At 34.7% G+C, this 26,442-nt stretch overlaps 5 protein-coding genes and 1 pseudogene across 7 annotated transcripts; 1 reads left to right on the plus strand and 5 right to left on the minus strand.

Moving 5' to 3' along the window:
• Positions 1-39: 39 nt before the first annotated feature.
• On the minus strand, positions 40-3,722 carry LOC145595610 (PGR5-like protein 1B, chloroplastic). Of its 2 annotated transcripts, none has more exons than XM_081652027.1 (11): positions 3,354-3,722; positions 2,723-2,844; positions 2,525-2,621; positions 2,307-2,407; positions 2,103-2,159; positions 1,803-1,879; positions 1,406-1,457; positions 1,183-1,293; positions 1,006-1,103; positions 841-917; positions 40-332 (listed from the first exon to the last, which is right to left on the minus strand). In XM_081652027.1, exons 1-10 carry the CDS (start codon positions 3,547-3,549, stop codon positions 848-850), a joined length of 981 nt encoding a protein of 326 aa, XP_081508153.1. In that variant the 5' UTR covers positions 3,550-3,722; the 3' UTR covers positions 40-332; positions 841-847. The 2 variants fall into 2 exon arrangements, with proteins under 2 accessions (XP_081508153.1, XP_081508161.1); XM_081652035.1 differs by having other exon boundaries at positions 40-346.
• Positions 3,723-5,314: 1,592 nt separating this feature from the next.
• On the minus strand, positions 5,315-6,925 carry LOC145568064 (anthocyanin synthase-like). The gene is made up of 2 exons (XM_081627504.1): positions 6,420-6,925; positions 5,315-5,888 (listed from the first exon to the last, which is right to left on the minus strand). The coding sequence occupies exons 1-2, from the start codon at positions 6,923-6,925 to the stop codon at positions 5,315-5,317; spliced, it is 1,080 nt and encodes a 359-aa protein (XP_081483630.1).
• A 1,796-nt stretch (positions 6,926-8,721) lies between these two features.
• LOC145595646 (sulfiredoxin, chloroplastic/mitochondrial-like) lies at positions 8,722-10,822 on the plus strand. Its single transcript, XM_081652067.1, has 6 exons — positions 8,722-8,879; positions 9,513-9,596; positions 9,695-9,846; positions 10,200-10,233; positions 10,361-10,454; positions 10,555-10,822. The coding sequence occupies exons 2-6, from the start codon at positions 9,527-9,529 to the stop codon at positions 10,568-10,570; spliced, it is 366 nt and encodes a 121-aa protein (XP_081508193.1). The 5' UTR covers positions 8,722-8,879; positions 9,513-9,526; the 3' UTR covers positions 10,571-10,822.
• A 349-nt stretch (positions 10,823-11,171) lies between these two features.
• On the minus strand, positions 11,172-12,932 carry LOC145595636 (glyoxylate/hydroxypyruvate reductase HPR3-like). The gene is made up of 2 exons (XM_081652055.1): positions 12,327-12,932; positions 11,172-11,820 (listed from the first exon to the last, which is right to left on the minus strand). Exons 1-2 carry the CDS (start codon positions 12,798-12,800, stop codon positions 11,296-11,298), a joined length of 999 nt encoding a protein of 332 aa, XP_081508181.1. The 5' UTR covers positions 12,801-12,932; the 3' UTR covers positions 11,172-11,295.
• Positions 12,933-14,286: 1,354 nt separating this feature from the next.
• On the minus strand, positions 14,287-16,174 carry LOC145568069 (glyoxylate/hydroxypyruvate reductase HPR3 pseudogene; annotated as a pseudogene). The gene is made up of 2 exons (XR_014095765.1): positions 15,701-16,174; positions 14,287-14,891 (listed from the first exon to the last, which is right to left on the minus strand). The product of XR_014095765.1 is annotated as a glyoxylate/hydroxypyruvate reductase HPR3 pseudogene (transcript).
• A 5,361-nt stretch (positions 16,175-21,535) lies between these two features.
• LOC145595656 (transcription factor bHLH118-like) lies at positions 21,536-23,629 on the minus strand. The gene is made up of 3 exons (XM_081652078.1): positions 23,213-23,629; positions 22,342-22,680; positions 21,536-21,894 (listed from the first exon to the last, which is right to left on the minus strand). Exons 1-3 carry the CDS (start codon positions 23,600-23,602, stop codon positions 21,823-21,825), a joined length of 801 nt encoding a protein of 266 aa, XP_081508204.1. The 5' UTR covers positions 23,603-23,629; the 3' UTR covers positions 21,536-21,822.
• Positions 23,630-26,442: the final 2,813 nt, after the last annotated feature.

Raw genomic sequence — 26,442 nt, forward strand, 5'->3', positions numbered from 1 at the left:
TGTGCCATGAATCGTGTACAATATCAGAGGACATTTACATGAACATATAATTGAGTTGTTTGTTTCACTCGAATCCAATGGTTCAAGAGCCTGTATAAGAATTACATACAGAAAATATTCACTTTTACTCTGCCTCTAGTATGCAGGAAGTTTACTGGAATATACATAGGTTACCGAAATTTATTTGTGAACTATTACACCCTACAAATTTGCGACAAGCAGTTCAGAAGAGCCTGTTGATCTTAACCATTTCAATCTTCAAAGAAATACATCATATTCCACTGGTATAACGTAATTCGGCTGAACATGCACTTCAATAGCTTGCACAAAGTCTGCAAAAAACAATCTTCAAAAAGATTATGATTTTATTAAGAATCATCTAGTTTGGCATGAATAATAAGAAATTTTACTCATTTTATATATTTGAATATTCCTAAGTTTTAGAGGTATATTTTTGAAAATGATTAAAGTGCTTTTTTTATATTTTCCAATCTATCTGGGGTCTAATGTATATTCCCTCCGTTCCTTTTTATTGATTATGCTTTGATCATTATCTTCTCACAAAAAGTTTCTGAACGTAACCAACAAATAGAACGGAGGAAATAGTTTATTATAGAGAAAACTAACTATTTAAAAATATTCAAACTGTTTCAATTTACAGTTTTCATAAAACTAATACTTCGTATAAGGATCATGACAAACATGGGTTCATTCATGCAATCGCTTTTCTTTTTAAAATTTAACACATTAGTGTAACTAGCCAAACAGGTGAGCAACTCATTAACTTCAGCAGACTGATATCAGGAGATTGCACTTTGCAGGCAGTTTTAATGTGTATACCTTCTCCTTAAGCTTGGCTTCCTTCTGGTATTGTCAATAGACGCTTTTTTGAATCGAATTCTAATTCCGTGCTACAGCTGCAGAAGATGTTTCATAGTGATTATTATACAGGAAAGAATGTAAGTCTATTGTTCCAAGCAGATTTAGCAGTATAATTTTTCTTACTTTGAGCATTTCACTTTGTTGGTGGCGCCACCACTGGAAACCGAAAGAATAGTCCCAAAAAAGGAGAGGTTCTCTGTACCACAGTTAGGACAAGTACCCTAGTAGACGGTAACAGTGTTACACACAATTTGGCACACAAAAATCAGATTAGTATGATTTAAATTTGTGGAGCATTACCTTCAAAATGAGGAAATCTCGAACAATAAGCTTTGTAATGGCCTGAGATAACCACAGTATTGCAGGCAGAGCAGCAAACCATGTGAAAATGAAACTGAAAGGCTCTGGAAGCTGCATTAACACAGAACAGAATGATCAAATTGTCGAAGCTACTGATGAAAAGATACGAAGGAATTTCGATAGACAACTCTGAGATTCTTGCAACAGGAAGTGAGGTTATTACCTCCAACAGGAGTGTGATCTCAAATCCAGTCAAATCATCCAGGAAGAAAAACCTGTTCAAGTGTTGAGTCATTTTTTACACTTCAGAATCGATCATATGTAATTCTTCTAGTGACAGATACAAACAAGTTAATTATGTTACTCAGACTCATCAATTCATCTCAAGGACCTGTGTCAGATCCTCGACACTCCAACTTAGGTATAGACTTGAAACCTAACACTTCTTTTGGATCAACCGATCAACCATTGAAAATATTATTATGACAGTCTGGTATCTATATGTGGACAAATGGCATGCATGACATGGGTGCTTGAGTCTGAATAACTTAGGCTGATATGTTGACAGGAAAGGGAGAGAGTGCACTAAACAGATTTCAGAAAATCAACATGATACTCACAATCCAAGGGCAACAACAGCAGCTGGAACGTTCAACAGGAACATTTTGAAGTAGTCGACAGTGAGATCACTGTAAACCTGTCAAATGAGAGCTTGTTAGAAAGAAATAAATCCTCATGGAGTCATGGACTCTAGGACATTGAAAGAAAATATGAAAGATACATACGAACAATGTCAGCTACTTATCTTGCAAATACTGAATTTTTTTTTAACACATTAGCATGTTAATAATCAAGAAAGCAATACATGCATCAACACCACAGCTATAGGAGCATTAAGAGGCTAATGGAAAATTGCCAACCTTTCTACTCCTAAGACTGCATCGAGGACCCTCCACAACGATCATACTACCTTCCGTCTGAAAAAAAAGTGAGGGCATTAACAAGTCAAGCACAATTGACAACAGGTCAGAAGATAAAACGAGTAAAGAAAAATACTTCAAACAATTGACAAGAAAGAAATCTATTTCGAGCTGTCATAATATTGAGTATTTGTAGATACTGACCTTAAGTTTGAGCTTTAGTTCATCAAACTCTTTATCAGACAAAATTGGATTTCCAGCGACATATGCCATGGAAGCTTCTAAAAACCTCTGCTCATCAGGACCTGTTTGATGAATTAGTCAAGAAAATGAAGCAAGTTACGCCTATTAGCATCATGATTATAAGTCAGGAAACAACTGAATAACTTCAGATGTTTTGACAATGTATCATTGAAACTAACTTAGCATTACTACGCTGCTTCCTTCCCACATTAACTCTTCCTTGAGATTGTCAAATTCCTCGTTTGACATGACAGCCTTTCCCTCATAGTAGAATGACTGATACAGAAAAAGAGTTCGTGTTATAATGTCTGAACTCAAATGTTTTGTTCTGACTACTAAAGATGCAGCGAAAACAAAGAAAGTTAATGTATGCATACTTGCAGCGCTTGTAAGAATTCCTGTTCCATCTCCCCTATTGATTTCTTTCCCTTCTTCTGGTCAAGACTGCAGTACTGCAACATATTACTGTCTACCATTTCGTCTTCTGCTTCAGTTTGACCTGTAAATTACATTGACTTGACTTTCAGCTCTCATTTTTCACATCAGAACTACTTTAAAACACAGAAGTAACATGTTTCTCAGGGAATTGCTGATTATACCAAGCTTTTTATACTAGTAGAATAAAATTACTAATTGAAAAAATTAATTTGAATTGATGCAGAGTAAGGAGGACTACATTGAGCTCAAAAATTCAATACAATCCTTATCGTACCCTTATCACTAATATCGCGATCATGATCATTATATATGGAGTGCTAATTACTTAATTGCATGATCTAAATCATCATTGTATATATAAACTCAGAATATATTTGATTGATCAAACGTTTGTATATTAATAATTTTATGACCAAATATATAATGATATAAACTATGTAATTGTCTAAGATTAACAACTTAACATCTAAATATAATGGTCGGATTAATATTCAATACGATAACATAAAAATTAGAATAACGATATTTGAACAAGAAATAAAATATGTAAAGATGTCATTTGGGCAAAACCTTGTTTATCAGTAGCAGCGTTGGGGGTAAGCAGTAAGAATCTACGTCGAACCGCAAGACGGCGAACACCCATGAACTGAGCAGAAGCATCCTTGAATGAAGAAGAAGCAGAGAAGATTGTAACTGCGCGTTTTGGAGTTGGAGCAGTAAAAATCCTAGGTGAAGTTAAAGCTGCTACACCTAGTTTGGAAGCCATTTTTTTAGCTTAAAATGCTAATTGTTTTTTTTTTTTTACCCTTTAATTATTATTTTTTGAGCTCAAAGAAAAGAGCATAATGTTGTAGTTGAAAGGAATAATGGTAAAGGAGTTTTCTGGGCATTTTGGTTTGGGTTTGGAGATAAGGCAAATGGTTGATTGTGTGGAGGGAAATGAAAGAGGGTTTCAAAAAAGATCTCTATTTGTTGGAATTCTTGTTGGTGTTGTTTTTTGATTTTGGTAGTTAATCTGCCATGTCATTGAGTTGGCCAGGTGGATTGTTTTCTATTGGCTCGTCGTTATGGGTTCGTCGACTTGTCTTAGGTTGACATGTGGTTGGAGTACTGTTGCCACGTGGTTGCATTGAGGTGGGCTTAATTATACAAGATTATCTTTTAATTAATTTTTTTTTTCCTTCATTTCATATTGTTCTTCCAATTTGGAATTTTTTGTGAGACAAAATTAGTCAAAATAGGAAGATCAATATGAATCGAGAGGAGTATACAATTTACAATTCAGACCACATGAATAACGTAATTATGGTTGTGACCTGTGTCTCGTTTGGGCCCACGTCTATGGGTTTAGCTAGGCTTAGCGAGCTATATGCTGTGCCAACTTCAAAAGGATGGCAGCTCGTGTACTGCCCAAATCCACATGCCATCTTGTCGTGCTAACAGGCCTAAGCCAAATTTTGTTAAGTCAAGATAGGACATGTTGTGTCTTGTCATGTTTTTCCCAAATAAAGTAGGCTTACAATCCAGGATCGGATGCACATGTGGTGGCATCATGTTATGTTGTGTCATCCTTTTTCGTGCTTAGACGGGCCCAATTCAGTGTCATCTTTACGTGAATGTCCATTTATATTTAGGTACATATGGAGATAGCGAAAATAGATGTATAGTGTATTAAAGTACTTTGTTGGGAAGTGGCAAGGGAGTCACTTAGAGTATACTTCCTTGTTTCATTTCGGTTGATCCATTTATTTAGCAATTTTGTCAATGCATGATTTTGAACATCAATAGATAAAATTTACTAAGTATAAAAAGTTGAGATATAGAATTTATAGATTTGAGATTAATTTAGCAACCTTCAATAACTCATAAGTAAATCACATAAAGATCGAAGTCCAAGTAGCTTTGTGAATAATATCATTGTTAAAAAAAAATTATCAATTAATAAAAAAAACAGAGGAAGTTTGTAGTGTTAAGGTGGTCAAGTACAAGACTTCAAAATTTTAGGGTCTCAATTCTGATAAATTTAGTCTACAAATAGCTTCATACACAAAAGATTGCACCCAAGTTAAGTTTTGGTAAATCTAACACATCTCATTGTACATGACTACATGTACTAGATAAAATCATAACAATGAAAATTACTTTGGTAAATCTAACACATCTCATTGTACATGTACTAGATATAATATCGTTGGCCGAATGTAATCAAATACCACTTTCTCAATCTCTTGTTTTTGGTGCATTGTATTACATTTGATCTATGAAATAAAGACTCAATTTTTAGAAATCACATTTATTAACTACTAAGATACTGTGAAAATATAAAAGTAGTGTATGTAAATCATTATGCATGATTAAGTCACACATTATCACAAGAAGTTTATCAAATACAACTTTAACTTCATAGGCATAATCATGGGATACATGCTTAGGATAGAAATCAAGTAGAATAATTAATCAATTTAAAAACATCCATCACAAAGTGTGTGAAAGACATCCTTAATTAGATTTCTTCTCATACAATGATCAACTTAATTTTTTGTGATTGCTGTTTGTGGACCTTGAGTCTTCCTGAAGAGCTTGTATTGAACATGTTGGGCAAAGGTTCGAGGTGGATAACGAGCAGGCTCCTCGTCGCTTACAAGGTCAGGCAAGGGCTTAAGGATGATCTTCTCCTTAGGTGGTTCACAGAAAACTGCCCAAGAAATCCTCACCTTCTCCTTATTAACTAGTCCTCTATGAAGGATACTTTTGTACTTTCCATTGCTAAGGATCTCAATAGTGTCACCAATGTGCATGATGATAGAATTAGGGACACATTTTGCAGTGACCCATTTGCCCTCATAGAAGAGCTGAAGGCCAGGAACCATGTTGTGGAGGATGAAAGTTAGGGCACTTACATCGGTGTGAGCCTCAACTCCTAGGGCTAGCTCCGGTTGAGGGCATTTTGGGTAGTAGTTGATCTTGAATTGTAGGAGGAGCTCTTCTAAGCCTCCTACTTCCTTCTCTAGCCTCCCTTCTTCCAACCCTAATGCAAGTGACAATGCTGAGAGGATCTTAGTTGCTAAGTATCTTAGTTCTTTGGAATACTCTGATACCGCAGGACTGTATCAATAATATGATGAGAAAGTTAGCAAAAATTCTTCTTTTTTTTAAAAAAAATGTAACTACATATTTACGACTTGGAAAGTAAAGCTCCGCAAAATGGACTATAATAAAGTTGTAAATAAACATACCCGGCCAACATTTTAATTTGAAATATGTAAAATATGTTCATTTAATAGATTACTAGATACTTTGTATTTAATTTATACATAGTACAAGTACAAGTATATTCTATTAGGATAAGATAGATTGAAACTAAAAGGCTAAGTGTACTTGATCAAATTTGTCAATGATAATTGGTCTATTTATAGTTACAATTTTACAAAGTAATAGCTGAAGATGTAATCGTATTGTTTACATACACCACTTATTAATTAAGTCTAGAGGATTATCCGAACCCAGTTTCAATACACACTAAAATTACATGTGATGTACCGGTACCATATCACAATTTCATCATATAGCATTTTAAAAATAGAAACCAAATCATCGAAGTAAATTTGCATAAATGTAAGAGTTATTATAACTTACATGTAGTCAGCAGGAGTCTCAGGCCAAATAGACAAGTCTCTTTTATCCTCAGGGTAACTAAGGTGAAAATAGTAGTCCTCCCACTCAAGTCGCCCACTAGCACTATTTGCTAGCTTACTTCCATACCCTTGTACATTCCCTGATGCTTGATCATTTGCATATTTCTCCTTCTCTTCAACCGGGAGCTCGAAAAATGTCTGTCCGGCCACCTTAACCCGATCAATTAGCTCATTGGAGATGCCATGATTGACAAGGTGCATTACACCCCATTCCATGGCAGCCCTTTTGAGCTCTTGGATTGCCTTGCCTCGTACCTCTGGATCCTCAGACGCGATGTCTTTAATGTCTATTGTTGGTACTTGAGACCCCTCTTCTTTCTTTTCCTCCTCGAAAACGTTACCCATTGAGGTTAACTCCTCGTTAAGCCTCACGTACTCCTTAGGGATGGATTCAATTCCACTACTTGCTAGGCTTTCAACCCTAGATGGAGCAATTGTGGCCGTCATTACTATAATTAAAACAAGATTTGGAAGCGGATTGTATGTGAAGATGAATAATATGTTTGTAATATATTTTGTGAGACGTGTTATAGTGTTTTTATAAGAAGAAATATGACATTAAAGATAATATTAGGTTGTGAAAAGTTGAGAATAATACACTAGCATATCATGAAGGTAATGTGCGTTTATATTGGACCCTTAGATTCCAAAGGTAAGTAGTTGTGATTTTTTAAAAATGTGAAAGATATATAGCTAATCACGTGATTGAGTGTATGTGTTTACCATTCATGAGAAACAATGCAAAGGAAGTATAAATAGGAATGGTAGTTGGCGAAGAATAAAGCATGCATGGGGGGTAGTTCCTCCTCTAACATTCATGGATATGACTCGTATGAGACTATGAGAGTGGGTAGATTGGCAACTCTTGACAATTGTTAATCTTCAAGTGTTTTTATTTTAAAGTTGTCTCATATATATTAAGTGTAAGAAAGCTTAAAAACGCTCCTTAGTGCTTGTTTTATTACCAACAAACGTACGTTAAGGGTCTGTTCTCATTGACTGAACTGAACTGAGTTGAACTGAACTGAAATGAATATTTTATAAGAGAAGGAAATTAGGAGCTGAACTGAACTGAGCTGAGCTGAAATGAACTGAACTGAACTGAAAATAAACGTATGAGAATAAGCCCTAAGTATGAGTTTCAGTCATGATTTCTAGGATGTGTATATGTGACGATTTGTTTGGTTGACATGAAATAGTTAAAATAATATAAGGGGAGTCAAACTTTCTAGGAAATTGAAATTCATATAGGACATGGGAATTGGTTTACCTGTTAGGTTGTTACCTACCATGAATATCAATTACCATCCTTTAGTACACTAAGTTACAATTGTCATAAAATTAAAATGCCTAAAAGTTAACCAAACAAAGTTATTTCCTAGGTTCACAATGCAAGGGAACTAACAATTCATGGACTAAAACTTCTCATGGGATTTAGCATGATAGGAAGTTGATACTCATGTGAACCAAACAAACATTGAATGTACTTAAATAATCATTGAAAACAAACTTTTGTTCAATCCTTGATCATAGTATTACTATTACCCTCCTATTATTTATAAATGAAGTGTTTTTTCACAAAATTGTTTTTGTGCATAACTCTTAAGATTGATGAGGTTCATAGATTGAAATTTCACTTTTATGGGTTAAAAATTCAAATTTACTTTAATCTAAATTTCAAGTCTAAGCTCTACCTAGAGTCATTTAAACTAATAAGAAAATTGTATAATCCTATATAGGTTGATCAATCCCAAATTAAATCTTGATTAAAACTTGTTATCATCATTAAAAATCTTGTTAGGTAGGTGTTCGGTATGATTTAATAGTATCCATTAAAATATCAAATATATTTTCAAAATTTAATACATACATATTTTAAAGGCAAAAGCTAATGAGCGCCCCCGGGGCGTTAGATAAGAGAATTAAAGTGCAAATATTAGAGTAAAATTAACATTAATTACACCGAACGACTCGTGATTTTGTCATGAATTCCTAAGTTAATACCATTTCAACCAATATAATTTATCCTTATCTAACGCCCCGGGGCGCTCGTTAGCAAGATCGTATTTTAAATTAGTACTCATAAAGTCATAATTATATTAATGGTTAAAATTGTGTTAAAAACCGCACACTTTTTAAGTGGAAAAATCGAAACAAAAATAATACGAAGTAACAATTGTTGATAAACATGAACATGACAATGATGACACGTAGAAAGTGTTGGCTGGCCGGTGCATACAAAAAAAAAAACAAGGATCAATCGCATTCAACCAAACCAACAAGCTTGGTTCATAACTTTCAACACATTATACAACCCAAAACAAAATTCATCCCCCAAATTTCTCATTAGTTTCATTGGCCTTATTTTCCTTGGACCCTTCATCAATAATTCAATACTAAGGTACGGAATAATATCTTCCTGTCTCATTGAGCTGTTGTTTCATCATACTGTATATTTTTTCTGCTATATCTGTTCAATTTTTATTTATATGTTGATGTTATGTAGTGATTTGAGGTTGAAAAGAATATATTAACTGAATTTTCTGCCAATATTTGCTATGCTTATGTTTGATTCTTGATTACCAATTTGTTGTTTTTTAATTTGAATTAGAACCTACCTGAAGCTTAACTAAGGTTGAAGATTAATTGACAAGTTTTAAATTATTGAAGTAGGACCTCATCCAAATTTGGGGTTCACATAATAACTTTTTTTTTTCTTTTTTTTTTTTTTTTTTTTATATATTTGGCTGAGTGATAGTAATTCCAGTCTCCAATAATTTGGCTGGTACAAATCATCTTCAATACCGTAATTTATGTTGGTTAGCTTATAAGAAACTAACGGTTCGTCTTAAATTCAGTTCAGTTCCTAATTTCCCTCTCTCATAAACAATTCAGTTCAGTTTAGCTCAGTACAACTCAGTTCAATAAATGAGAATAGACCCTTATGAGCGTAGTTAGACTACCCAAGCGAGAGTGTACGTTTGGGGTTTTTAAGGTTTCTGGTATGCTAATGATATCTTAATTTTGATGACAGTGAAGTGTTTCTAGATGGCAAGCCTTTACCTTCCAGGTCCAGCTACTCTAAGAAAATTTTCTCTGTCTGCTTCATCTAATAATGGTATACATGACTTACCTTTGCTCATCATGTTCTGATTTTCCTTGATTTACTGGTTCTTTGTTTTGTGTCATGATGTAAATGGTGATTGCTGCTTGCAGGAGCTCCTTCAACAACACAGAAAGTCGGGCCAGTAGTCTTGGAGCTCCCCCTTGATACGATACGGAGACCACTAATGCGTACAAGAGCAAATGATCCCCAAAAAGTCCATGAACTCATGGATAGCATTAAGGAGATTGGTCTTCAAGTTCCTGTAAGTACTTCAAATTCCGGGCACATCCGTATTGATCAGTCATCAGCTTGGATCATAGTTTAGTAGTGTTCTCTAGGACACACTACTATTAAGGAGTTAATTACACTACAGTGAAATCGATTCAAGATCAAAGCAAAACAAATGTTGTACAAGTATACTTTATCTTAAATTGTCACAATTCACACAAAAGTTTATCCTACTGACCACCAATGTAGATTATAAGAAATTTCAGAGTATGATGCATCACAGAATACAGGGAATTTGGAGTGAAACTTATTTTGTACCTAAGATTTGAATCACTTTGATCATCTTATTACTCTTGTTACAACTGAATATTTTCTGTCCTTCTGCAGATTGATGTTCTAGAGGTTGATGGGGTGTACTATGGTAAGCCAATACAACAAGTGTTTTAGCTTTACTTGTGCTTCTAACATGTCACTATTGAGGAGGTTGATCAGGCTTGTTTCATAAAAAGGAATATAACTAATTTTTATTTTCTTCTTCTCATCAACAGGTTTTTCTGGTTGCCACCGATATGAAGCTCATCAGCGGTTAGGGCTCCCAACAATTCGCTGCAAAGTCCGGCGTGGAACAAAGGAAACATTAAGGTTGCTCTTGAGTAGATCTTCTGATGTTCTGTTTTATGCAATAGTTTATTCTGAAAATTCAGCAAAGAGATTTAGAAACCTTTTCAAACTTGTCTTGCAGGCATCATCTCCGGTAAAAACGTTAAGAGTTGTCTTCATTTTCAATTCCCAGCATTATCCTCTGCCTCGAGGGAAGCCGAATGATACTATTTGACTGAAAGCATGCATGGATAGTTTTAAGCAGCAATAAGTAAGCACATACATGTATTGTTCCTTTGCACTTGTAATTTGTAATTCTACAACTCTCCTGCCTCGTGGTAGCATATCTTTCTCGACAACTTGAGTAAAGCACAAAATTATTGTAGCAATATATTTTACTTCTCAAAACTTGACCATCGTGTGCATTCACATCTAAGAAATATACTCCCATATCCTCCATATTTAGTTCATAAAGGCTTGCATAAACCCTCATATACTAAGGATCGACAGGGCATTACAAAGAACTTTTATAATAAGCGAGTCATTTCTATGACTTATACTCTCTCTGAGACAATTAAAGTAGTGGCAATGTCCCGTATTGAGAAATCTTATCATAAACCATAACTATATGATGAAAGGTTATAACATATTAACATTATCTGGATATCTTAAGATAGCATGTCACTATAAATTTGGGATCGAGTTCAAGAGAGTGATGGAAATAATCTCTGACAAATGGATAAAAGAAAAGGATCAATGTGAAAGCAGGAATAATATTATGTATCCCTGAAACATTTTATTGTCAAATCAAGGTTTTGATCACTACTGCTAATACAATTTGATACAACAATTTCATGACAAAATGTACAATATATGACTGCAACTAATCCCATCTTATAGGAGAAATTAAGGGCTTGTTTGAAAAGAAGGCCTCCAAGTTTGCTACCGAAATGTCTTCAGCAGCCTTGAAGGAATCCGGAGTGAAGAAAGCTTGATGAGGGGAGAGAACTACATTATCTAAACCAAACAGTTCTTTAGGAACATTAGGCTCATTCTGAAACACATCAAGACAAGCTCCTCCAATTTTGCCTTCCACCAGAAACTGCACCAGTTCTTTCTCATTGATTAGATCCCCTCTGCCGATGTTTATGACTACTCCTTCCTTTCCTAATGCATTCAAGACATCCTCGTTGATCATGTGGCGGGTTTGGTTGGTCAACGAGCAGCACAAGATGATAATGTCACAGTCATGTGCTAAGTCATAGACCTTGGCATAGTAGGGGAAAGAAACAGAGGATTTCTTCTGCCTAGAGGTGTATGCAATGCTGCAACCAAGTGGAATAAGTCTCTTTACAACCCGAGAACCAATGCTTCCAAGGCCGACTATGCCTACTCGCTTCCCACCTAACTATAATAGACATACATCTGATTACTGCAAGTAAAGTAAGCACATTGCAGAGATATATTCTCAAATGGAGTTAAGTGTCATAAAATCAGGAAGATATATATGATAATCCTTATTAACTAGTTTTAAGGGTAGTAAAAGCATAGACTTTTGAGCATTCATCAGTCCAAACTTGTGAAGCAGTAGAGTCGTAGAGATTTTGGCATGTATATTCATTCAACTATCTCGACTACACGGGTGTACATCTCTATAATCGACTTCGACTAGATGGAGCTTTTTATAAGAATCTTGTAAAAAGAGCTTATAAACTACTCCCTCCATACCCTTTTATTCGTCCAATTTGAAAATTGTTACGTGTACGCCAATAGGCAATGGTGTCATATAGCATTAACAAACTCAAATGAACAATAATATGGAAAATGAGACAAACAAAAAGGAACAGGAGAAACAACCACTTCTTCCAATCAGCAAGTAAAATTGAAGTGGGAAGAAAAGAAAAGACAACTCACTCTAGACCCAAGAGGAAACACCTCTTGTTCGGGCCAAGACCCGGCCCGAACAAACCGGTGAGCAGCAGAGACCTTACGAAGCACATCAATCAACAACCCAACAGCGCAATCAGCAACATCATCCGAAAAAGCGTCGCCGATATTAGCGACGGAGATTCCTCGGCGACGACACTCAGACAAATCAATATGATCAATACCAACGCATGAAGTGACGATACATTCCAAAGAGGGAAGACAGTCTAAGGTGTCTTTCCTCAATGGAGAGGGTCCGATGCAGAGAACAGCGCGCGCGGCGGCGGCGTTGTGGTGGAGGAAGGTGTGAGCGGCGGAGGGGTCGGTGCCGACGGCGGTGATGGGGTCTAGGATGGTGTAGGTGGGTGTGAGGCGGTGGTCGAAGTGGGATTTGAAGGAGGGTATGCGGTTGATTACAAGGAGGGGTTTTTGGTGGGAATTGGGGTCAATGGAATCCGCCATTTTTGATTGGAGGTTGGTACTTGGTGACTTGGTAAGTGTATAGGATTATAGAAAGAACACAATGTTTTGTGAGATTATTATCATTTAAACTAGATGTAAGCCCATGCGATACACGGTTTTTAAATATTTCATTTTGTATATTTTTTTTTTTTAATTTCTTAATATTTTTTGTTTTATTTTCTATTCTATTATTTTAACATTAATTTAAGGTCAAATATTTTTTTAAGTTTTAAATTATTCTTATTCAAATTTTACGTATATAAAACTTGAATATATAAATTGAAATAAATATTATCTCATTCATCGGATAGTTAGATAAAATCATTTAATAAAAATATATATTTTTAATTTCTAATTATTTGTTAAAATAATATAAATCCTAATGTAAAAGATAATTTTTGTTTTTTTTTTCATAATTTAAATATTAAATTACTATTTTTTGTTATCAATTCTCAAATTTTATTTGTTAATTTTTTCTTAAATGGCGACTGAAAATTAAAATTCTAAATTAATTATAAATGTAATTTTTCATTGGTCGAAATATTACTTTTGCTTATGTGGCGTGCGATGCACGAATTTTTATAAACATTTTGTATATGAATTTTTTTTGGTGATCTCTTAATTTTTTTCTTGAATTATAAGTTTTAAAATTTTGTATGAAAGTATCATATCATCAGATATTTACATAAAACCATTAACATCAAATGATAGTTTATATTTTTTAATATCAAAATATAATTTTTAGTTTTTTAAATAATATAAATCCTAATATCTAAAGATAATTTTTAGTTTTGTAACAAATAAAAATGATAAAATTTAGTGTTCTTAAATAATTAAAATCCTAATAAATTACTATTCGTCGTTTTTACCTACGTGGCAAAAATTTAAAATTTCATTCGTCACTTTTGTTTATGTGGCGAGTGATTTTTTTTAATTCTAAAATAAAATAAAAATCTAATTTTTGATTGGTCGAAAATATACCTTTTCTTATGCGTCGTTTTCAATACTCTCCAAAAATGCCTACTTTATTTATATATATATATATTAGATTTCTAATTTTTTAATGAACGGGAGTTAACTCTAAGGTTCTGTTTGATTCACCTTAATTTTGCTGAACCGAAATTTTTTTTACTGAACTGAACTTAATTTTACTGAACTGAAATTATTTTCACTGAATTGAAATTATTTTCACTGAAGTGAAATTATTTATACTGATTTCCTATTATAATTCTTCTTTAAGAAAACTGAATTTTTCTGTACTGGACTTATTTTTACTGAGCTGAACTTTATCTGGATATCCTAAGATAGCATGTCACTATAATTTCTGAATTTTCCTGTACTGGACTTATTTTTACTGAGCTGAACTTTATCTGGATATCCTAAGATAGCATGTCACTATAATTTTGGTATGGAGAGAGTGGTGGAAATAATATCTGACAAATGGAAAAAAGAAAAGGATCAATGCGAAAGCAGGGAGAATATTATTTATCCCTGAACAAATACATTTTATTGCTAATACAATTGATACAACGATTTCATGACAAAATGTACAGTATATGACTGCAACTAATCCCAACTTATAGGAGAAACTAAGGGCTTGTTGGAAAAGAAGGCCTCCAAATTTGCTACAGAAATGTCTTCTGCGGCCTTGAAGGAATCCGGAGTCAAGACAGCTTGATGAGGGGAGAGGACGACATTATCTAAGCTGAACAATTCTTTAGGAACATAAGGCTCATTCTGAAACACATCAAGACCAGCCCCTCTGATTCTGCCATCCACCAGAAACTGCACAAGTTCTTTCTCATCAATTAGATCCCCTCTGCCGATGTTAATGACTACTCCTTCCTTTCCTAATGCATTCAAGACATCCTCATTGATCATATGGCGGGTTTGGTTGGTTAATGAGCAGCACAGGATGAGAATGTCACAGTCAAGTGCTAAGTCATAGACATTGGCGTAGTAGGGAAAAGAAACCGAGGGTTTCTTCTGCCTAGAGGTGTATGCAATGCTGCAACCAAGTGGAATAAGTCTCTTTACAACCCGAGAACCAATGCTTCCAAGGCCGACTATGCCTACTCGCTTTCCACCTAACTACAATTGCCATAAATCTAGTTATTGTAATTGAAGTAGCACGTTGCAGAAAATCACTCAGGAGTTTAGTATATAACTATATACAAGTATCATAAATTCAGGAATGTATGACTTAGCTAAATAGTATCTAGTTTAAAGGGGTAGTAAAAGCATAGAGTTTTGAGCATAAATTAAATTCATCAGTCAAGCTCTAATGATGTTTTTGGTAGAAAAGAAAAGGGCAAGTTGAATTACTCGAATATTTCAGCCCCGTAGAGATTCTGGTATGTACATTCAATCATTTCCATTACACTGTACATCTCTTTGGTTTTCTTACATGATTACCTTTTGATTTTCATGTCGTACAACCGTACAAGTGAATCTCTGATCAACTAAATGAAGTTTGTTATAAATAGAGCTAAAAATTACTCCCTCCGTACCCTTCTTTGTCCAATAAGCACGTTCTTCTTCAAATTTTAGGTTGGAAGTAGATGCAAGATAAGGGGTGTCCTAATTCTTCTGCATCATGTTATTTATGTATGTATATCTATGTAAACATGGAGTAAAATGGAAAATGAGAAAAACAAAAATGAACAAATGAAAGTACGAGTAATAAAATAATTAAGTACTCCGTATCACCTTGTTAATTAATTCAATTTCCTTCTCTCATAAAATATTCATTTCAGCTGTATTTAGTTCATTTCATAAAATATTCATTTCAGCTGTATTTAGTTCACTTCAATAAATCAGAACAGACCCTTCGTAATTTGACCACATAATCAGCAAGTAAAATTGAAGACTTAAAACCAGAGAAAAGAAAGACCACTCACCCTAGACCCAAGAGGAAAAGCCACTTGTTCGGGCCAAGACCCGGCCCGAACAAAGCGGTGAGCAGCGGAGACCTTACGAAGCACATCAATCAACAACCCGACAGCGCAATCAGCAACATCATCCGAAAAGGCGTCACCAACATTAGCGACGGAGATTCCCCGGCGACGATACTCAGATAAATCAATATGATCATAACCAACGGAGTGAGCGACAACGCATTCCAAAGAAGGCAGGCAATCTAAGGTGTCCTTTATCAATGGAGAAGGTCCGATGCAGAGGACAGCGCGCGCGGCGGCGGCGTTGTGGCGGAGGAAGGTGTGGGCGGCGGAGGAGTCGGTGCCGATGGCGGTGATGGGGTCTACGATGGTGAAAGTGGGTGTGAGGCGGTGGTCGAAGCGGAATTTGAAAGAGGGTATACGGTTGATTACGAGGAGGGGTTTTTGGTGGAAATTTGGGTCAATGGAATCCGCCATTGTTGATTGGAGGTTGGTAAGTGTATGCTGTACAGGATTTTTTTTTATTTTTTTGGGTTTTTCTACATAGTACCCCTGAGGTATTCACTTTTCTAAGTTGTGCCTACCCATTTTCAAAATTCCACACTGTAACCCCAAACTACCTTTAGTGTCTATGATGTAACCCTGCCGTTAAGTTGCCGTTAGCTATTACCGTTAGTTTTATGTTGCCTCCCTCACACCCTCACGACCCAGCCTTAACCACCCTAACTAACGCACCCAGCCACCGCCACACCCAACAACCACCACACCTAGCACAACCGCCACACACCAACAACCATGAAGAAAATTGAACCTAACCCTAACCAACCCCACCACAGCCACTGCCGGCAACAGCTATCGGCACTCCCATCCCCACCTACTCCAGCCAATGCACCACCTTAGCCCAACCCCAAACTCCGCGACTGACGCACCACCCTAGCCCAACCCAAACACCTCAGCCCCAACCACTGCCGCGCAAAACCACGCACTCCCCTTTTTACTCACCCTATAAACGGCCAAATCGACCATTCGGGGTTTCAATGGTCGATTCCAACCATTTTGAGGGTGAAAGGGTAAAGGATTGGAGTTTTTCGTCCTTCATCAGATTTTTGGTGGTCGAATCGACGGCGAATTGCTGCTGTTCTTTCGATGGTGCGTTGTGATGGGTGCGGTTCGCAGGGTGGGTGCGGTGGCTTGGGTGAAGTTCGGTGGCTTGGGTGAAGTCCGGTGGGTGGTTCGCTGGGTGGGTGGGTTTGGAGGAGGGAATGGTTGGTGGTGCGTGGGTGGTTTTGCAGGAGGGAAGGTTTTTTTTTTTTTTTTTTTTTTTTTTTAAAAAAAAAAAAACAGATTTTTTAACAAAAGTTAACGGTGTTAACTTTAGGATTAGTGGGGGGTTACATCGCAGACACTAAAGGTAGTTTGGGGTTACAGTGTGGAATTTTGAAAATGGGTGGGCACAGCTTAGAAAAGTAAATATCTCAGGGGTACTATGTAGAAAAACCCTATTTTTTTTTTGAAGGAATATACTGCATAGGACATTAGGAATATAGAAAGAGGACAATTTTCTTATCGAAAAAAAAAGGGTAATGTTATAGGGCTGCATATATAACTATTTAATATCTTTCCTTTTTTAGTATTAAATTGGGAATTTATCAACAATTCACGAGTAAATCGATGTAATTATTGTATATTTATTGTCAATTCTTTCCACTTTTAGCTTCTTATATTTATTGACAATTTATTTATTTATTTTTTATTTTTATTTTTATTTGAAAGAGGAACAGATCCAAATAGAAGCAAAAGAAATAAAAAGGCAAAATCTATAACTAATTAATACTTCGTATTAAACTAGCAACCGCTGATGTCATCTTTTTTCAAAGTTGTACACGTGGCGCAATTTTGCGGTTTGGTGCGTTTTGTGGTTTGAAAATTGCGGTGCGGTTTTTTAAAATGACCAAACCGCGGTTTGCGGTTTGGTGCGGTTTCCAAAATTATTGAGACCAAACCGCACCGCAAACCGCACTTTAATGCGGTTGATAAAAAGAGTTTAATATTTAAATTATCAACTAATAATTATAATATAAAATAAAAGTTTTGTTTTAAAAAAAAATAATTACAATTTTAATTTATTACGGTTAAATCGCAAATCGCACCGCACCAAACTGCATCTTGCGGTGCGGTTTGGTGCGGTTTTTTTAAAAGTGCAGTTTGGTGCGGTTTGAAAAAATTACAAACCGCACTTTTGCGGTTTGAAAAAATTACAAACCGCACTTTTGCGGTTTGGTGCGGTTTATGATCAAACCGCACCAAACCGCACCGCGAACACCCCTACTAGTATCCTCCTCTAAAAGCTTGTTCTTTTGAGAATATTTTCAGTTTAGTTTCAATAAGTTCAGTTGAGTTCAACTCCAACAATTCAACTTCAACAATTTCAGCTCAGTTCAGTCAATTAAAACAAGCCCTAAAATACGATTTAAAATTCTACCGAAATAACATTAAAATTCTGAATTTGAGAGTGTTGAACAACTCGGCGGTTGGCCAACCAATTTGTTGCTCTATTCCCTTCTCGATACACATGAACAACCTACACCATCCACCTTGAGTCACTTAGCAATTTCTGGCAATTGATAATATCATGAATGTTTTCACCTCTTGGCACCTCCCTTTTACGCAAGGCTTGCACACTTCTTATTTATCAATACAATGTGTCAATGTTTTTGTGTGATTATCTTCATTTAAAAATCAAGTTAAGTTAAAATACGGTTCATAAACTTACGTATTTGTAACATTTTACTCCTTCAACTGTAGAATGATGCAAATTGGTCCATCAACCACCAAGGAGTATTAATTCCGGCCAAATAGTTTAGAGAACTTGCCTTGTCATCACATAATGATGGTTTTTTTTTTTCGCTTAACCCATGGAAAACTCAGATGACTAAACTAAACTATCAATTAGTCTAAGGGGCTTGTGCACCTTAGATAGGTGTAACAGCGGCCTAAAAGCCAAAAAAAAGCCCAGAAGTAAAAAAAAAAATAAAAAAAAGGCCCTACAACTAAATAAAAAGCACGGTAACTACAATACACCCACCCACACCCAGTGTAACGTCACTTCCAAACTCAGAATTGCTCTTCTTCTTCTTCTCATGATTTTCTCTCTCCTCTATTTCACTTTCTCGATCTCTCCTTTATTTCATTTTCTCTCACTAAAAAGCTGCAAAAACATCAATAGACTTTAGAAAATAGATGCAAAATCAAAAGGACCATCCCTAAAAAAGGCAATTTTATGTAAATTTCACTTAATTTTGTTTGAATTTATATGATTATCACTTAATTTTGTTTGAATATTGTTCGATACTCTATTGTTTGAAGTTTTTTATTGGAATTGTCAAAAAAATAAATAAATAGTGAAATCAAACGGATACCTTATGTTCACATTCCCATTTATGTTCATATTTTAAATTCTTATGTTCATATTTTGAATCCTTTTGTAAACTTTCTAAAATGCTTATATTCACTTTCTAAATCCATATGTTCATATTTTTTTTATGTATATGTTCACCTTCTGAAATGCTTAATTACGTTCATACACATTCAAAAGAACCAATGCATATGTTCATATTTTGAATGCATATGCCCACATTTTTAACAATGCATTTTTGGTGCGGCTGACCGCACCATGCGGCAGGATACCAAATCAGCAAATGGCAAAGTAACCCCTAGACAAAAGTAACCCCTGACTGACTTAGTAACCCCTGACTGACCTAGTAACCCTTAGTAACCCCAAGTAACCCCTAACCGACCTAGTAACCCCAAGTAACCCCTAACCGACCTAGTAACCCCCGACCTAGTAACCCCAAGTAACCCCTAGCCGACCTAGTAACTCCGACCTAGTGACTCCGACCTAGTAACCCCTAGTAACCCCTACACCACTTGTTGCACATTCACTCCCGTACTCACTGCCCCACGCCACCACCTCACCACCAACTGCAATTAGTGTGACAAAGAAGCAAAAAAAGATGTAAATTAAAAAGGTGAAATTCCTATAAAAAAAAAATTGAAAAGGTGAAAAGAGAGGAGTACCAGAGAAGATGGAGATTGAAGAATGTTAAGCGTTGGGTTTGGAAAAGATAGGTTGTTGAAGACCCCATAAAAGCATGATTTCCTCTTCAATTAATTTCACAAATCCACCATAACACCCTAATTTTACTTTAACATCCTCCTAATCTCACCTTCAAATCTGCAATTCACCACAAAGATGAAGACGACGGCGAAGGTGAAGGTCCGATTTGGCTGATTTCGTTGGCAAAGATGAAGACGAAGACGATGCCGATGGAGGTCTAGTTCGTTTGGAGCTTTCGCCAGCAAAGATGACGACGACGGAGGTATGGGTTGGTTTGGAGCTTCGACAACAACGAAGACGGCGACGACAATCTAGGTTGGAGCTTGGAGGAGAGGAGAGGAGAGGAGAGAGAAAATGAAAAAAAATTATGGTTGGCCGCACGGTACGGCTAGCCGTATACTAAACTTTGTGCATTTTTAATACTTATGATGCATATGTTTCATAATCATATTATTTTTTATTTCTTCAATTTTTTATGTTCATAATTACATGCCTTATATTCATAATAATATTTTATATGTTCATAATGTAAATATTTTATATGTTCATAATGTAAATATTCATAGTAAATATTTGTTGTTCATAAATATTCTCATTAAGTCTGTTTATGCATATGTTCTCTTTCTTAAATGCATATGTTCATATTTTTTTACACATATGTTCATCTTTTAAATGGTTATATTCACTTTAAGGATGCGTTCATATTTTGAATTGTTATGTTTGCTTTCTGAAATGCATATGTTCATATGCTTTATGCCTATGTTCACTATCTGAAAAGCTAATGTTCACATTTAAGGGAACCTATGCATATGTTCATATTTTGCATGATTATGTTCATTGATAAAAAAAATACAAAAAATCTTCTGCATTTTTTTTTATTGATCGAAGCTAAAAAGTTCAATTCATATGAATTCAAAAAATCAAAATAAACAACAAATTCCATATTGTAAGGAACATATTCAATCGTTAAATCGAAAAAACGAGAAAAGTAGAAGAAAAAAAAACAGAGGAAAACGGAATTGAAGAAGGAAGGAGAAAAAACAGAGTATAATTTGTGAATTCAAAGATTCATATAAACCTTAATCAATCGAAATTAAAGCACAAAATCGAAATTCACACAAAATTCATACTTAATAACTACTTTCATGTTGTAAGAAACAAATTCAATCAAAAAAGTGTAAAAAAGGGGAAATTTAAAAAAATAGAGGATAGAGAAAATAAAAAACGAAGGAGAAAAATAGATGAGAAGAAAGCCGATGTTCACTTTCTGAAAAGCTAATGTTTATATTGTGCTGTTGTTACACCTATTTCTAGGTGCATGAGTGTGCACCTAAGAATATGCGCTAAACTAAACTATTATAAAGTGACTGAACTATAGATAAGTCAAAAGAATAGGGCCTAAGTTTTTAATTTAAGGGACTAAGGGCCTATTCTGATTTACTGAACTAAGATGAACTGAACTAAACTAAACTGATTAGAGCTGAACTGCACTGAACTGATTGGAGCTAAGATAAACTGAATAGAGCTTAAATGAATTGTTTATGAGAGAAGAAAATTAGGAACTGAGCTGATTGGAGCTGAACTGAACTAAATTGAACTGAAATTAAGTTGAAGAGAACATATCCTAATTTCTATCAAAATTATTTAACCTTTGGCTAGGAATCCAATATCACATCAATTCCCAAAAGGTACATAAAATTAACATAGTCTACAAATGGTGGTGAAAGATATAATAACATAGCCCCCAATTCAATCTCCCCATTTGTGCCCTTAATTCATTAGCACACTTTTATTCAAGGATAGCTTGAGTAATAGATAGATTTACAAGAAGACAAAACAAAACCTTGCAGAAATGTTTATCACTTCTAGTCTGAAATTACAGATCCAATATATTTAGCACATTAAAGATTAAATAATACCAGGTACACCCCTCACTCCTAATTAAATTCCCCATCACTCCTTATTTTCAAAGTTGAAAATCAAATAATAATTTAGAATAAAAAATCGTTCATCTCTGGATATCAGCTATTTTATTCTTGAGATTTGTTGCATCAATGGCAATCTTGCCATCCTCTCCTGCCTGTCATTAAAGATTAAATAAATGGTCAGTAAAGTCAATTATGTATGAAAATATTTTCTCAACCATACCACCAAACAAAATAAATGAAAATTTTTATGATAATAGTAAAATTATTGAGATGTCGGCCGTCATTGTCTCATTATAATGAAACAAATAATTTTTAACTGAAAGATCAATCAATCAAATTAATTATGATAGCTTATAGTATATCTTTCATTTAGAAACAATTTCCATGACAATATTAAGTGTATCTCAACAAGAAAAGGAATATGATTTAAGCACACCCATTATTACAATACAATTACATACTCTTTTCACAAAAAGGTATAAAAAATTAAAGGTGTGTCAAAATTATTTTCTGACAAGATCATTTAATAAATATAAACAAAGGGATGGAAGGATGTGACAATTAGTGGACAAATTGAGTATAATATTAGAGAATAATACCTGAGCTTGAATAGAATGAACAAAAATAGTGTTGATTTTCTTTGAAGTATAGCTGACCACATCTAACCCTTCTTGGACTAAACATTGAAGAACCTTTGATAGAGGTAACCCTTGACCTTCATTTTCATCATCTTCTCTACAATTACTACTCACAATCACCTCTACATTTTCTTTCATAACATTCACAATCACATCATTATCATATTTTTTGTGCCCTTCAAGTTTTGACACTTCTTTTTTAAGGGTATCTCTTTTTTCATTCAACACTTGCATCTTTTGTTGCATTTGTTTTATGTACTTCACTGCCTCTCCCAAATGATCCGATATCGATCGCTTTCCCTACAAAATTTTGATTATATCCACATCCAAATTTTTTGATCAGTTTTAGTTTTGTTAGTAAAATACACGTACAAAGAGTTCAATGCATACTAACTTACCAGCAAAAAAACCAACTCGATCAAAAAATTAAGCTGATTAGTTTTAATTAAATTTTGAACAACAAAATCAAAATAGAATAAGTATCCAAAACAAAGCCCCCACAATGCAAAATTAAACTTAGCATGTCTTTCTTGGATCACACACATTCTTCAAGTAAATAATAAGCTTACTATAATTACACAAATTTCTAATATAACTAAATTTTAAAACAAATCATATTTTGAGACGAAATAGCTAACTTTTCCAAACACAAACTTTTCCAAAGAACAAAACATAAACTACTCATACAATGCAAAAACCTAACCACATTTTGTAATCATACAATAATTAATAATAATAATGCATTAATATAATTAATTAACTAAATACAAAGTTTAAAAGTTAGTGAAGTGTATAGGTGAGACAAAATGATATGGATGGAGAAAGTATTCACCTTAGTGTATTCAACAGGAAGGAGAGATTTTAGAGATGTATGAAGGGAAGACATTTCAAGTCTTCGTTTTCGTTCGATTTCTCTATGTATGATCTTCTTCTTTTTCTTGCTATCGTAAGGGTTTATGCCATTGTTTTCTTGATCATGAACAATGGCTAATGATCGTTTTTTACGATTAAGGTTTGGTTTTAGAGGAGGGTCTTCTATAAAAGTGGGGATTTGGTTAAAGAGATTATCAAGATCATAATTGTGTTGCGGCTCTAGTAATATTGGGGTTATTTGATCACCTTCAAATTGAGTTGAAGGTACAAAATCAGAAATATCTAGGAATATTTCATTATTTTGTGAACACAAAGGATCAAACATTATTGAAGAGAAAAGGTTAGTCATGTTTTATGGTATGTTTCTTTTGTCTCACTATATTCCTTTCCTCTTATAGTAGACTTGTGGAACTCGAGTGGAAAGAAAGAAAGTTTACTCATACATTATTTTTTTTTAAAAAATATTGAATAAGATCTTGCATTACCCAAGATTATTTGATTTTGTGTCGCATAGTGGACCCATGCTTATCTAAGACATGACTTCATTTTGATATCAACAAAGCTCTAGTGACTTTCTTAAAAAAAAAAAAAACAAAGCTCTAGTGACCAACATATACAACGCCATATATAAATAAATAAATAAATGTAAATTTCACTTTATAAATTATCAATGATAATTATAAATGCTTCTGCCAACTAAATCACCAATTATAATTGATGTTAGTCTACAAATTATGTATTTTATAATATTTTTAGGGTCTACTTTGTAAATAAAAAGGCCTCCACCAACCCCTAGCTCCGCCCCCTACTTATCACCCTTTGTTAAGGGACATCACCAAAGGTTAAGTATTTAGTCGAAAGATGGTATGGAGTATTAGTTTGTGTGAACTTTTAGCCTAATTTCACATTGACAAGAGGATGATGAATCATGAATGTTTGGTTAATTAATATAATTGTTCAAACTACATTACTACATCTATAATTAACACCTACTTTATTTATCCTTTCAAAAGGGTTGTAAACCCTAAGGATGTATTCTATTTGTTGTATGAAATGCCTTAAAATGAGGAGTGACTTGTTTGACAACCTAAGTTAGTGTTGTTGAACTATTGATATAGTTACCAATAACTGTTTCATTTAAGTTTTAGTATATATATTAGATATTACTAAGATTTAAGTTTTACCAATAGTCGGTTATCAAATTATTGCACGTACTATACAATAAACATCTTGTTTTAGCTATTACGTTTGTTTTTAAGCCAACTGAAAATCTCTCCTTTTTTTTTGATAAGCAACTGAAAATCAATTACTTACATCTTTTCTTATTATTTTGCTACAGAAGTCCTGAAGTCCATATGAAAATTGATCTAAAGGCGCAAACACCTATACAATACAAAAGAAAGTCGCTTAGTTACCAAACTATTAGGCCTATAAATAGACTAGTTCAAAATATTACATGATTTTTTTGGGGTGCTAACTTGGAGCGATTAAGGCATCAAAATAAACAAAAAAAAATACAAGCTAGGTTAAAATAAATCGTGCATGGTTAGGTCACTCCATTTGAATCTTTATACAAAATTTTCTTCTAATCCAAGGAACGAGCGTTGTTCTTTACTACAATTAGTTTATTTTTCATAGCCGCTTGATTTAGGAGAATACGTCGTTTCAATTAGAAACTTAGGCATTAAAAATACGTTGTGTAAGATTTGTGTCACATTCATAAAGATTATGAGAGATTATATAGCCCAATAGTGTGTCTAAGAGAATTATGAGAAAGAGAATGTTGGAAAGCTTAATTATATTGATGAGTATAAGAGCATATATATAGTACATGAGTAAGCAATAAAATATGACTAGATACATTATCTAAGAGTTAAGAATATCTTTGACTATCAAACTAAAGAGTAAATTAAGGGTTTACGCAAATATATATATATAGAGGAGGGATCCGGTGAGAATAGGTTCATATGTGAGAATTCATACTTATATGAGAACTGATCTATAATTTAGAACACATGAGTAAAAATTTAAAACACGTGAGTAAAAATTTAGAACATACGAGTAAAAATTTAGAACATGCGGCTCAACCCTAGTAGAAAATACATAATGGCAAGCGGTTCAAACCCCCTAATGGAAAGCGGTTCTGAACCGCATGCCCTTTAGGGGGCTTGCCAATCGGTCTTTAAAATGGCAAGCGGTTCAGAACCGCTTGCCAATTGTAGTGAAAGGGCAGCGGTTTTGGCGCCAAACCGCTGCCCATTAGGGGTATTAAAAATAAAATAAATTTTTTTTTGGTTTTTTTCAATTAAATTGATACATAATCAAACCAAATGTAAAAACATTAATATTTTTATTAATTAATTGTTATAATATTATTTAATTTACACCACCAGCCACCACCCACAACAATAGCCACCAAACACCACCAGCCACCACCCACAACAACAACAACCACCAGCCATCACCCCACACCACCAACAACAAAAAAAAATTACAATTTGTGATTTCCAACCACCAAACACCACCAGCCACCACCCACAACAACAGCCACCACAACACTAGTAGAAAATACGACCAGACCCCCACCCACGACCACGACCAGACCCCCACCCAAACCCAAACCCAAACCACAACCCCCACCCACCACGACCCTAACCCAAACCACAACCCCCACCCACCACGACCCTAACCCAAACCACAACAGCCACCACGACCCTAACCTAAACCACAACCCCCACCCACCACGACCAGACCCCCACCCAAACAACGACCAGAAAACGCCGATTTGGACAAAAAAAATTCAACCCACCTTAAAAAAACATACCAGCTAACCACAACGACCAGAAAAAGCCGATTTGGGCTTGAAATTATGGTTTTAAAGGTCAAATTCAACCATAAAAACTCTAGATCCACTACTAGAATACAAGCTAATTGCGACGGACTGCTTCCGATGGACCCAATATTCGGTCGGAAAAAGCTAAATTTCCGACGGATTTTTATTCCGTCGGAAATTTCCGACGAATTCATAAATTCCGTCGGAAATTTTCGACGGAATAAAAATCCGTAGGAAATTTAGCTTTTTCCGACGGATTTATAGTCAGTCGAAAATTTCCGACGGAATATTCCGTCGGATTTTTTTTTATATATAAATAAAACACATTACCTCTTCTAAAACCTAAAGGCAATCCG

Source organism: Chenopodium album, chromosome 2, assembly GCF_948465745.1.
Source record: "Chenopodium album chromosome 2, dcCheAlbu1.1, whole genome shotgun sequence".
Lineage (NCBI taxonomy): Eukaryota > Viridiplantae > Streptophyta > Magnoliopsida > Caryophyllales > Amaranthaceae > Chenopodium > Chenopodium album.